This window comes from Mya arenaria, chromosome 7 (genome assembly GCF_026914265.1).
Source record: "Mya arenaria isolate MELC-2E11 chromosome 7, ASM2691426v1".
NCBI lineage: Eukaryota > Metazoa > Mollusca > Bivalvia > Myida > Myidae > Mya > Mya arenaria.
This window is the reverse complement of record NC_069128.1, coordinates 37,654,458-37,666,841: the sequence shown is the minus strand read 5'-3', so window position 1 is coordinate 37,666,841 and position 12,384 is coordinate 37,654,458. Positions and strand designations below refer to the sequence as shown.

The following is a 12,384-nucleotide window of genomic DNA, read 5'->3' as shown; positions in this document are numbered from 1 at the left end:
TAAAACCTTTAATGACTCATTGGTCTGAAATGAAGGTTATGTGTATCCAAGTTTATATTTTTTATACATTATTGTGTTGTTTATTGAAATCTTATACGAATATATGAGATGAATTTATTCCAACACTTGCTACTCATGTTAACCAAAGTGCTTCTCTGATACTTCCAAAATAATACTATTGAAACGTATTGATTTTGTTGTTTTCTATAGGAGGTTATAGGGAAATATAATTGCCTTCGTTTGAGTAAAACGAATTAGAAGGAAATTATTTGTTAATCATGGAATAACCGCTAGATGGCGTTTAATAAGCACGAGTGATTCATATGCACCAGGTTTTCGTGCGCATATGAATGCAAAGGCATTCAGCTTTGGGGAACCGTTAAATTTACATCGATTCAATTTATTGTTAAAACTTTAAATGTTTATTGTTTAAGGTTTCTGTTATAATGCAATTTATCATATGCATTATCTATTTGTTTTCACTCTTCAAAGAACAAAGCGATGTAATATTTCATCGTACAACTTAATATAATACTTATACATCATTCATGTAATTAATATATTTTCTATACATCATTGTTATGGGTTATGAGGCCCGACATCTAGTGGTACAAGACAAATCCTGTTAATCTGGATGCCAAACGAGCAGAGGTTTCTGAGTTTTCCCCAGAAGGAGGGTTTATCTCAGTTTTCCTCGGCCAGTCGACCACGTCTGTAAGCTCTATTTGTGTCAAGCATGTTGTTATCTTGACATACTTTGTTCATGTTGCAAGTGTATGCTGTATGTGATCATCGGTTTCCCAAGACTTCCAAAATTATACTTTTGAAAAAGTATTGATGTTGTTGTTTTCTATAGGAAGTTATAGAATGGTATTCTGGGAATTTTAACTATACTAGGGGTCACTCCGGCAATGTAACATTTTAAATAAAGCTTCAATTATAATTTCAGGTTAATAAATCTGTACGTTTATAAGGTAAACTGGTTTTATGATTAGGCTTAAAAAAATGCAAGTTTCTTAGCATTCATTTGATATTTCAATCGTTTGGAAGGTTCAAAACATATTAGCCAGATCACGCTTAACAAGGAATAAATTTGACATGGCTACATCTTTACTGTACTAATAAGTAGAGTGGCATTTAACTGTAATTGTGAATTAGTCCGATGTATATGTATGTGCACTAAAGGAAACGCCTAACGTACCAGCTAATGCTAAATTACATATTTAGTGCCCTGTCGTGACAAATCAGCTGTCATTTCGGCCCATGCATATTTCATTCAATTGTCTATATAATCCTGACAACATGACGCTCAGAAGGGGGTGGGGTGGAGCATTATGTTTGACAAACATCTCTTGTTTCAAATTTATATAACATCTCTCGAACACATAAACTACTTGAGTTTTTCTGTCGCCACGTGCAGGGATGCTGAGGTACTTCGTTTATGAGAGCCATGTACGCGAATGTAGACGGTGCCGCAATTACGTCAGATATTTCGATTGTAGGAATTGCTCCAGGTACTAGCATGCATGATTGACACATAATTCCTGTCAACATACGTTTGTGTAAATATGTTGATATAATATAGAGGCTTTTTAAGGACTGATGCATGTATTAACTCATGAATATGAATAGTAAACGCTTAACAAAAGTATTTTAGATGAAGATTAACACTTGTATGTCTGTGTGCTTCAATGAGTGCCCTTGAAAAAATAATATTTGTTTAGGTTATACAAATTGTCAATCTTAAAACTCACATATTGAAATTGCATCGAAAGCTTACTTATCATGTAGTGTCCACTTTTTTAATATAAATGTATATAAAGTTTAATTTCATGGCACTTGTATTTAGAAACTGGTTTAACGAGACTGATTTTGAATTAGAGAAGTGACCAAGCATTCTTTACAATTATACAGCCTTTATTTACCATAACATTATGTTGGATTCCGACTTTTAATTGAATTTATTTTTAAACGTTATTATAACTATATATAGTACGATTTTTACGGATATTTAGTAATTTTTAAATCTGAAAGACGTGCATAAACATGTTGTTAAATAGTTGTTTTCATAATTGTGGTATAACTATTGTAGCAAATGAAACTCTTCCTCATATATTGAGCCTACCTACATATCGATATATCAGTAAACTTATAAGAAACTATGTCATCTATTAAAAACACGGAACTTAAGTTTTTAATTACATACTTGAATTGTTCATATTGGGAAATAAGGATACTTCTACAAACAGGACGTGTAATACAAAGCCCTCGATAAATTACAGTAGTCTTAATTGAGCACTTTAAAGCGGGAAGTTTTTTACAAGTACTAACACAAGACCATTACATGATTAAAATATTAAGGGGGCTTACTCAAACGTGCGAATGCGAATGAAAATTATGTGTGTTTTCAAAGAGGTCCATACGTATATTATTTATTACTATAAGGTGGCGGATACGGACTCCACAATTTACATCAAAAACGCATGGAGAGCTGTCAATCTGAAGGGCACACCGTTCAATGTTTTTGACCAGCTTCCAAAGGAAGTCCAACTGCACAGAAAAGCACTAATCCCGGAAATGGTAAATTAAGAGCGGAGGGTGAGCGGGAAAACTAGATCGTTAACAACAAGCCATACACGCCTGGTGAAGCATAGATTTAAAAAATGCAAATAAGCAATACCGTGGACCGCGGACAATTGAATGTTTTAATTTGGTTATTGGTAACCGTCGCATATTTCGAATGGCAAAATATCGCGTTAAATTTAAATAAAACCAAAGTCAACGTGAACGGCTGCATAATACAGCAAAAAATAAACCCAAACAGTTCTAGGATCTTGTTCGATAATATAAAAAAATAAGAATAATAATAGCGATGTTTCTACACAGGAATTTTATGAACATTTCAAAAAAAATAATCTTATTCTGAATCTTTCACTGATAATGATGTCGAAATTGTAAATAGTGACACGTTTGGTGATCAAGAAATAGATTAGCTTGACTGTGATTCTAATGTCTATGATGTTATTAAGGCTATAAATAGAGGGGAAAAGGTCCCGGTTGTTTTTTGTTAATCCTCGGTATATTTATTAAGTCTAAACATATTTTAGCACCATAATGTGCAAACTTTTTAATTATATATACAATACGGGTTCTTATCCGGAATCATGGACGAAAGGCATTTTAACACCTGTTCCTATAAAGGGTGATGAAAATGAAGATGATAATTACAGAGGAATACAGCTTACTAGTATGTTCTCTAACATATTTCACTTATGTTAAAAACTCGGCTAAGAAAATGGACGGAATATAACGTTTTTTAAAATCAACTATTAACATAAGTAATATAACATAAAGCATACAAATTTTATTGCGCACTCGTAAACTTTAAAAAGGCGTTTGATCTAGTTTACAGAAACGGCATATGATTTAAGCTCCTCAACAAAACTGTGTCCTCAATTTTGTTTAAATGTAACAATATATGTATATGTATGTCAAAATATGTGTTCGTTCAAATGGATGGCAATGTCGCGGACTTTTTTAAAGAGTTTTATGGGTGTAAAACATGAAGAAACCTTTATTGTGTATCCAAATCTACATATATAGGAGTTACGCTGTCTTCAAATGGCAAAAGTCGCTAAAGGCTTTAGCCGACCAGGCATTAAAGACTTTTTGACGTTGTGTCACTGGATTGTCACTGGATAAATAAAAACTTTAAACTTTTTGACAGTATGATCATGCCTATATTTAATTACGGAGCATAACTATGGGGTTTTCATAAAACCACTGATATGGAAAGAATATATTTAAAATTCCTTAAACATGTATTAAAGGTGAAAACACAAACCATAAACGCTACTGTATATGGTGAGCTTGGGATGTTTCCCTTAGATATTGCACGTGAAGAACGAATTCTGAAATATTGGTACAAACACCACTTAACATCACAGTTCTGTGGTGCATGAGGTGTATTGGGATCAACTGAATAATAATATTTGTGGGTGATGAGCATTGGAGGTAAAGAAATTGCTTAATAGTTTGGGTTTTAGTTTTTTATTGAACAATAATGACATTTCATTGCTTCAATTAACAGTGTCATACAAAGATTCCAAGATCATTATTGCTAATACTGGTTTTCTCTATAAGACACGTCAGTCAAATTCAAAACTAAATTGCTGTAGTATAAAGTATAAGTTTGGTTACGAGAATCATCTAAATTATTAAATATTAAAAACGACAAGCATCGTATTTCGCTAACCAGATTCAGATGTTCAGCTCACAAACTTGCAATCGAAGAAGGTCGTTTTAGAAATATAGATTAATCTGATCGTAGATGTATATTTTGTCAATGGAATGTTTTTGAAGATGAGTTTCACCTTTTCTTGCATGTCCTTTTTACAGAGACATTTGTTTGCCTAGATATTTTTGTTTTTGGCCCACAATGCTAAAGTTTTAAATGCTGAGCAGTATAGTACACAAATAAAACTTGCTTAATGTGCATATCTTTCAACTTCCAGACGAGAAAGTATCATAAACCAATAATATTGTTTCTTCTTACATTACAATTATTGCTATGCTTAAGTAACAATTTTTATCTATTTCTTTTTAAGTCTGACCATTGAACTAAAACAAATTACAATTATGCTCTGAACAGTTGCCGTACAACGATAACATTTCATTACTAGCATCCCGCTGTTGTCAAAACATGCCTGACCGCATACCTTTTTAGCGCGGGTGCTCAGTCTATTCATATTGTTCAGTAAAGGATTATGGTACGTCACTGTTCAAGCAATTTCAAATTGATAATTACTTTTTAGACTTGAATTATCAATATCTTAATAGTGTTAATAATCTGTGTCATAATACTATTATGCTCTTCTCATGTATGTAAATAAAATGTAACCATCAGAAGTTTAGGCGATGAACTTCAATGTTTGTTCTTATAATCTATTGAATTGAATTAAATTGCAACTGAAACAGAAAAGTAGGTTTAATTGGCGTTTGTAATTCACCAAGCAATTGCTTTTTTAATCAAAGTGCGATGATGGGGTTGATTTAAGCTACTTTGTCTTGGTCCTGTGATACGATTTCCCTTCCTGATCGATGTTTAACAATATACACATATCAATCTGTGTTGTTTAAATAGAAAAAAACACCAACTATTTCTGTCCGCAAATATGTGTTTCTACTTTAAAAAAAGCGCATACCTGTTTCCAAGTTCAAATCATATCCGCTTATGAGTACAGATAAGTATACCGACGCTTTCAAAAAAATACTTTACATGCATAAAAACTGCGAAATATGCATGTAACGTAAGCGATAAGCGATAAGTTATATATTCAATGCGTTGCACTCAACGATGTCAATATTGTGTAAGTCTTTGTCAATTTTCTTTTGCACTTATATCATCTGGTGTCTAGCCCCTCTAATGCTTTGGGGTCATGTTGTATCATGTTTATTGTAAATCATGTGAACTATTTCTATTTAATTTACATTAACAGCATGTGTGCACACCTATTTAATGCAAACAGTATAGTTTTAAAGCATGGACTATATTGCCCGATTGATATTAGAAATCACACTGTCGATAAGAAGGAGAGATAAATTTAACTGGAACGAAATGGGGAAGTTAAATGGGAATTACAGTAACCTAGCATTTAGCGAAAACGTAGTTGTAAGGCTAGATATTTAAGTAGCCAAAGAGTTATAGAAGCCAAACATTTAGTGAAAACCTTGTTTAAAAGCACAAGGTTAAAGTAGCCAAAAAATAAGCGTAAATCCTATACGAAAGGCACAATGTTACAAAAGCAAACAATAAGCGAACACCTGGTTTAAGGCACAAGGTTTCATTAGCCAAACAATAAGCGAAACCTAGATCAAAGGCACAATGTTACAGTAGCCAATCATTAAGAGAAACCCTAGTTTTAAGGCAAAATATACATGTAGCCAAAATTTAGCGATGACCTAGTTTAAAGGCACATTGTTACACTAGCATAACAATTAGCGAAAACCTTGATTTAAGGAACAATATGATAGTAGCCAAACAATTAGCGTAAGTATGTGACGGTAAACCAAATTCAGGCAATGTTCGTATTTGCATTCACTCGAAAGCACTCAATTAATGCATTAAAAGACCATATTACGCAATACAAGACATAACATACATCACATCACATCTTAATGACGCAAATATTTTAGCGCGCTGGATTCGACAAACCGGTTATGACTAATCTCAGCTATCAGGGGAGTCGTCACTCCTAACTCCAAATCTCACAGAAATATTAAGTCTGCTGCAGAGAAAAAAACAGTTTACAGTTTACAGTGACCAAGTTTTCTCATTTGACCGGGTCAAACAGGTCAAATTCCAAGCACAGGTGCTAAGATACTTTGATACTGAGAAATTCGTCCAAGGGCGTCAGGACCGTTTGCTTACAGTTGTCGGGGGGACCTGTTGCATATGCATCAAAAACCTTGACATCTTTTTTTAGCCTGGGCACAAATTGAAATAAGAATGCGTTGTCGTTTGGATGCCAAACATTCAAACACTACTTATACGGTTAGTAGACCATAGTCGAGAGTCATTTCAATCCACAATAAAGCAACTATGTGTAGCCCTGTAATGGCTGCTGATTGATTATGGAATAACGAACACTCGACATAGAATTCACCCATACGAAGGTATCAAACATCCCGATCTGTGACGTGTTTTCTAGAATTTATTTTGCAGAATCTTACCTGGGAAGGTTCACAAACTTGATGCTCACATAAGCGATCAAAAAATAGAACACATCCATACTGAAACGCGAAGTGTCGAGCAGTTGCTGGCTGTAAAACAGGCTATTCTCAAGGGATGGCCTGGCGAGCGGACATTGCGTGACACATAACCTACCGAGCTCTTGAACCACAGGGACGAGTTCGGGTATGACGATTGGCTCATATTCAGATGTCCTAACTCATGTTACCAAGGGTAATACATTCAGATATTATCAGGGCCGTTCACATGAATTACATCGGTTGCCAGAAGGCGATTATCCGTCCTTGCGGCATTTTGTCATGGCTAGGCATGTCAAAACAGATTACAGAACATGTTTTAGCGTGAAAGAAAGATCGCAAAGGAACCGTAGACTACGCATGAATTTCCCAAGCGACCATGGCAAAATGTCTAATGCAACCTTTTATTCTCGAAAACAAAGAAAACATGGTTTTGTCGACGCATTTAGCCATCGCAAAGAAATAATTTGCAAAACATTTCAAGCAAAACCTTAGTTACGAAGCTCAAAGTATATTTCAGCCGACTCGGTAGTCCCGTACAGATACAAACGCAAAATAGATCACATTAGACGAGTTTGTAAGATTCGTGAAATAGGGGATCAGCACGTGACGTCATGTTCTTCAGTTGCCTGCTCTAATGGTCATGCAGAATCCGCAGTCAAAATTGCGAAACGTATATTACATAAGGCTGAAGACGCAAAAATCGACGCACACCCTGCTTTGTTAAAAATTCACAACATTCATCTTCCATTCAGATATTCATCTGCAAATCTTCTTAAACCCCGGTGCCTAAGGTTGATTTTGCCAAGGTCCAAATCGACATTAAGCTCAAACGTGTTAAAAGGTATCATGACAGAAATGCCATGCCTTTACCGAGATGGAACCCAGGTGGCCGTGTCATGTTATATATGGAATACCGCGAAAGTAGTTTTTCAGTATTATAACCGATCATACACAATACAGAGCACGGACGGCACAAATTAGAGCCGAAATCGAAAGTTCATGAACAAAACCAGAGCTGATCATTTGAGCATAGGGTATGATCAAAATCCCCCCTGTACAGTCGCAATGTCTGTTAAGGGTCGGCAGCGATGCAAAAGTCGATTGAGGGACCAAAATTTTAACTGTTTTAAGACATCAACTCCTTTATAGGTTTGAGCTTCAATATTAAGCAAGCATGTCTCATATATCCGATGTAACATGAAGAGCAGCAATAAGGAGTTAAGCATTTTTTACGAAATCATTTTTATCAGATTTTCAATCAAAAACATTTACGTTTTCCCGGAAATATCTTAATACATAAATAATATATTTTTGAGCCAAATTTATCGGAACTGCTCAATCATCAATGTCTTGTGGCTTTGTGCTTATATCAGCTATTTTAATTAAGATATATGCATTTTTGTAACCCGAAAGTGAATTTCATCCACGAAATTTGATTATTTTTCTGAATGACTTTCTTATTTGACAAGATTTCATCAGGATCTCGCAAGAAATCGTAGAATGTGAATAGGTAGTCTGGGGCCTTTCGATATAAAAACGGAGTATTAATTTTTGTAACTCCTTACTAACCCAAAACATCATTCCTCTAAGCTAAATACAACATGTATTTTTAAATGTTTTAGTTTTTGACCTTCCCTAACGACTCCTGCATCGCTGCCGGCCCTTACATTCTTAGAAACTGAAATTCCCCAGACATCCTTATGTCGATAGGAAAGGCCGAGTTGTCAGGCCGCCGTAAGTGTTCGTAAATGAATGGGTTAAAAAAAACTCTTAGACTAAATAATACGTGCACCATATGAAAGAAATATTTTGACTATAATTCTTATCTTTTAAAATGCAACTTTGCATGTTCATAAACATATCGGAAACATTTGAACACATATATTCAAAGTTTCATATAACAAACGGAACGTTTCGCATGCATATTCATGATCTTAATAATATTCCCGCCACTCTGGCAGTTGAAATGGAATAAATAGTATAACATGCATCCCTCTATAGATAACTCAACACATAACAGTAGCCATCCATGTAGCGAACAGCAATTTCAAAGGCCCAAGGTTAAACCTAACATTCACCTAGCAAGACATACACATCGTCGCAAAACACTGAAGGTGATCATCCCAGGCACGTGATTTCACGTCATTTAAAAAAATACGTTGTTATAAATATTACGGACATTTTTAGTTGGACATGAATGTGTTTCACTGATCATGTATTCCAAAAAGTAACAATGCTTCAAAACAGAGCTCATGATGATGTAAATATAATGTATGTGTTTTAAAAAACTCAGTCAGAATTATTTGATACATCAAGCGAAAATAAGGACAAGAAAAAATGAAAAGAAATAATGTGAACCATCTGATTTCAAAATTTCAATAACGAAATAATTTGTATTAAACTAAAATTCGACCAAGCCATGGAAATTTTATTAAATACATTTTTTATATTTGCTTTTTCTTCACACAAAACCCTTAAAAAGATACCAAAATATTAATTACATAAATAATATATAGTCACTAGGGAACGTATTTAGCTTCGCCTTCAGGATATAGTCATTTGGCGAGCAATTAATAAGTATTATATGGTTATGAGTCATAATTTTCTAAATAATACGAATTAGTGTAATATTTTTTAATTGATCAACATGTTTTAACAACTGTTTTCTTAGTGCTAGAAAATCAAATCCAAACAAAGTCATTTTATTTTACCTTTCAAACATATTTGTGATTTGAGTAAAAACGTTTAATTTGAATACAAAATGGCGGAGGGCAACGCCAACCTTATTAATGTTAATCAATTATATGACAAACTTGAAATACTTGAAATTTGATTTAGACTTTACTGCATTTATTTGAAGATTATGATGATTTGCATTAGGCCACACCAAATTAATAACTTGTTCATCGGATTTCCCGCACCTATTTCTTCAGAAAAGCAAAAACAATATTGTTATTATTTTGTCAGTTGCGACCGCACCATTTAAAAATAGTGTTTTTTAAGAGCGCTAATTTATTTAGTAGAATGTAGCCTTTTCCCTTATAACCGCGTTTTTCGATCGTAACAATTACAATGTATTTTAATAGAGAATTATTTTTAACCAAGTTTTCCTAAGGAAAAGTGGAAGACCTATTTAATAGATTTGAATATGCCATTGGTCAGGCAGTTGGCTGTGACCATTGGCGCTTGTGTCTAGGCTTTATCTTAGCCATGCATAGGGTATTTTGAAAAATTATTTTCAAAAAGGTTGAATAAACTGGAAAACAGTGGTTTTGACTTCTCTCATTTATGAAATAGTTCAAAGAAATATATTTGCTTGATCTCAAATAGCATTTGTTTGATCTCAAAACTAATATTTGTATAGGCTTATCTTTGAGTGTTATCATCCTTTCACTGGCTGTTATCTTTGTACTGTTTACAATATCATTGTTTACTTAAGAAGTGAATAAAATGTGAGCAAAAGTGAGTTAAATGACTATATATATTTGTTCGCTCTTCGCTCGCTCCTCTTTTTTGCTAAATGCAAAACAAATATTATTATTATTTCGCTCGCTCGCTCCATTATTTTTTGAGAAAAATCCGATTAACAAGTTATCAATTTGGTTTGGCCTTAACAATTTTAAATAACAAGCTTCAGAAATTTATGAACATTCAGGTATTAATTGTATGCCTGTATTGCTTTTCTTTTACAGACGCCGGCTGTATACATATCAAAAAAGAAAAAAAGGCTATAATGCGAAAACAATGTTGTATTTTCCTAGACGTTTGTCATATTGTTACATTCTGATAGGTACATCCTAAAATGAAACCGGGCGTTAGACACAGGCTTAATTTTATGGCCTTATACTACACTATGTCCCACGCAATGCTATTAACCATACTTTTAAATCATTTACATTGACAAACATTTATATAATCACCAATTGCTGAATGGATGTGTGCAGTGTAAATAAATATTTGCTCTGAATATTGAAGCTTTGTCTTTTTTAAAATGGATCTCGTTATCAAAGAAACATTCCTGAGAATTGTTTGAAGAATTTCATTCGATTCCTCAAAGGCTTGCTGTGATAATTATTTGATATTATAACTAATAATACAACACAATACAACCGTGAAAATCATGAAATTGAAGGGAAGAGGGAAATGAATATATATTAAAATACCTTTTATATCACAAGCAATAAAAAATACAGTATGGCCTTAATGCAGAGAACTGTTTGATTTCTGATTATAACATATTAGTGCAGTTCAAACAAAGCATATTTTTTGAAACCTCTTTTGGCTTCGAATATATACGAGGACAGAGGATCTGAACAATCGAACTAGAAGTTGGGAATTTTTTCACATATTGCATTAGTAACAAGAAGACAGAGCCTAATCGTTAAATACTAAACATGCTGATGTATAACAACGCTATTCCTCTACACAGCATACTAGTTATTGTATGTTGTCCTTGATAAAATGTTACGCAACTGTAACCGGATAAGATTGCTTAACAATCTGCCTTGCGTTAAGTGTTGGCATTTAGACTTTTGCGTCATAAAGATTTTAGTTTGGTTATTTGTGGCTTCCTATGAAAACTTAAGAGACATACTGAATCTGCTTACGTAGTTCCCTTGAATTGGACTATAAACAAAAGTGTTCTTAAAATAACTTCTAGCAATGGCTAGAATATGATCGTTAAGAAAATATCGGTGAAAGTAGTTACACTAGAAGAGACAGAAATAACTAGAATGTTATTGTCATGAAATTTAGTTACATATTAGTTCTTATTCTTGAATACTTTTGCACTATCGCTTCTTACGAATTGGGCTATTTTTCTAGCAGTTAAAGGGATCCATTTCCTTTGCCGAAATGGGTTAATTGATCCTCATCCTCTTACACTCTAATCGTGAACAATCAACTTCTTCGAGACACATCTCGGGGATCGGTGAAATCGTTATTTTGAATTTGGTAAAACATAAAGTTAAATCAATGCAATAATTATATATATTACATCTTAATGGGGCCTTTTATCTTTTTCGTTCAAGCTATGTTGGTTTGCTAAAACCTTTGCCGACATTATGCAGGGCTAGTGTTCACGTTATAACTATAAAACAACTTGAATCTACTCCCCACTAACAACAGGCCAGATTGTTTTACAGAAATGCACCTAAAGTGGCCTTTTTTAAAACTCCTTCAGGCCATTTTGTGTGTTTTTTACTTGGGCTTTCAAAGCAGTGCTGATGGGACAAGTGGTTTAAACTTTGAGTTGCATTATGTAGAATGGTACTTGTATGATTAGATAGGACATAGCATGGTATATGAAAGGAAAATGACATGACATAAATGTTCAATTTTCATTCTTCCAGGTGTACTGAAAACCAACCATGGATACTGGTAGAACCAATAATGGAGGCTAATAGAACCAAGCATGGAAGCTGATATAATCAACAATGGTCACTATCATAACCTACCAAAGGCAGTGATAGAATTGAAGAAATGACCATAGCCATTGAAGCATGTATGAACCAGCTCAAGGTAGGAGTCATCAGTCATGTTATAATTACATGAAACTAAGTAAAATATGCCAATAGGTGACCATGAAACAATAAGTTTCTAAACACCTTACAA

At 33.9% G+C, this 12,384-nt stretch overlaps 1 protein-coding gene across 1 annotated transcript in view; it reads right to left on the bottom strand.

The window, feature by feature from the left end:
• Nucleotides 1-12,309, bottom strand: part of LOC128241117 (uncharacterized) — a 36,387-nt gene extending 24,078 nt beyond the window's left edge. Inside the window, exon 1 of the mRNA XM_052958094.1 lies at nucleotides 12,228-12,309. Coding sequence (XP_052814054.1) covers nucleotides 12,228-12,309 — 82 coding nt within the window. The remainder of the gene's footprint in view (nucleotides 1-12,227) is intronic.
• Nucleotides 12,310-12,384: the final 75 nt, after the last annotated feature.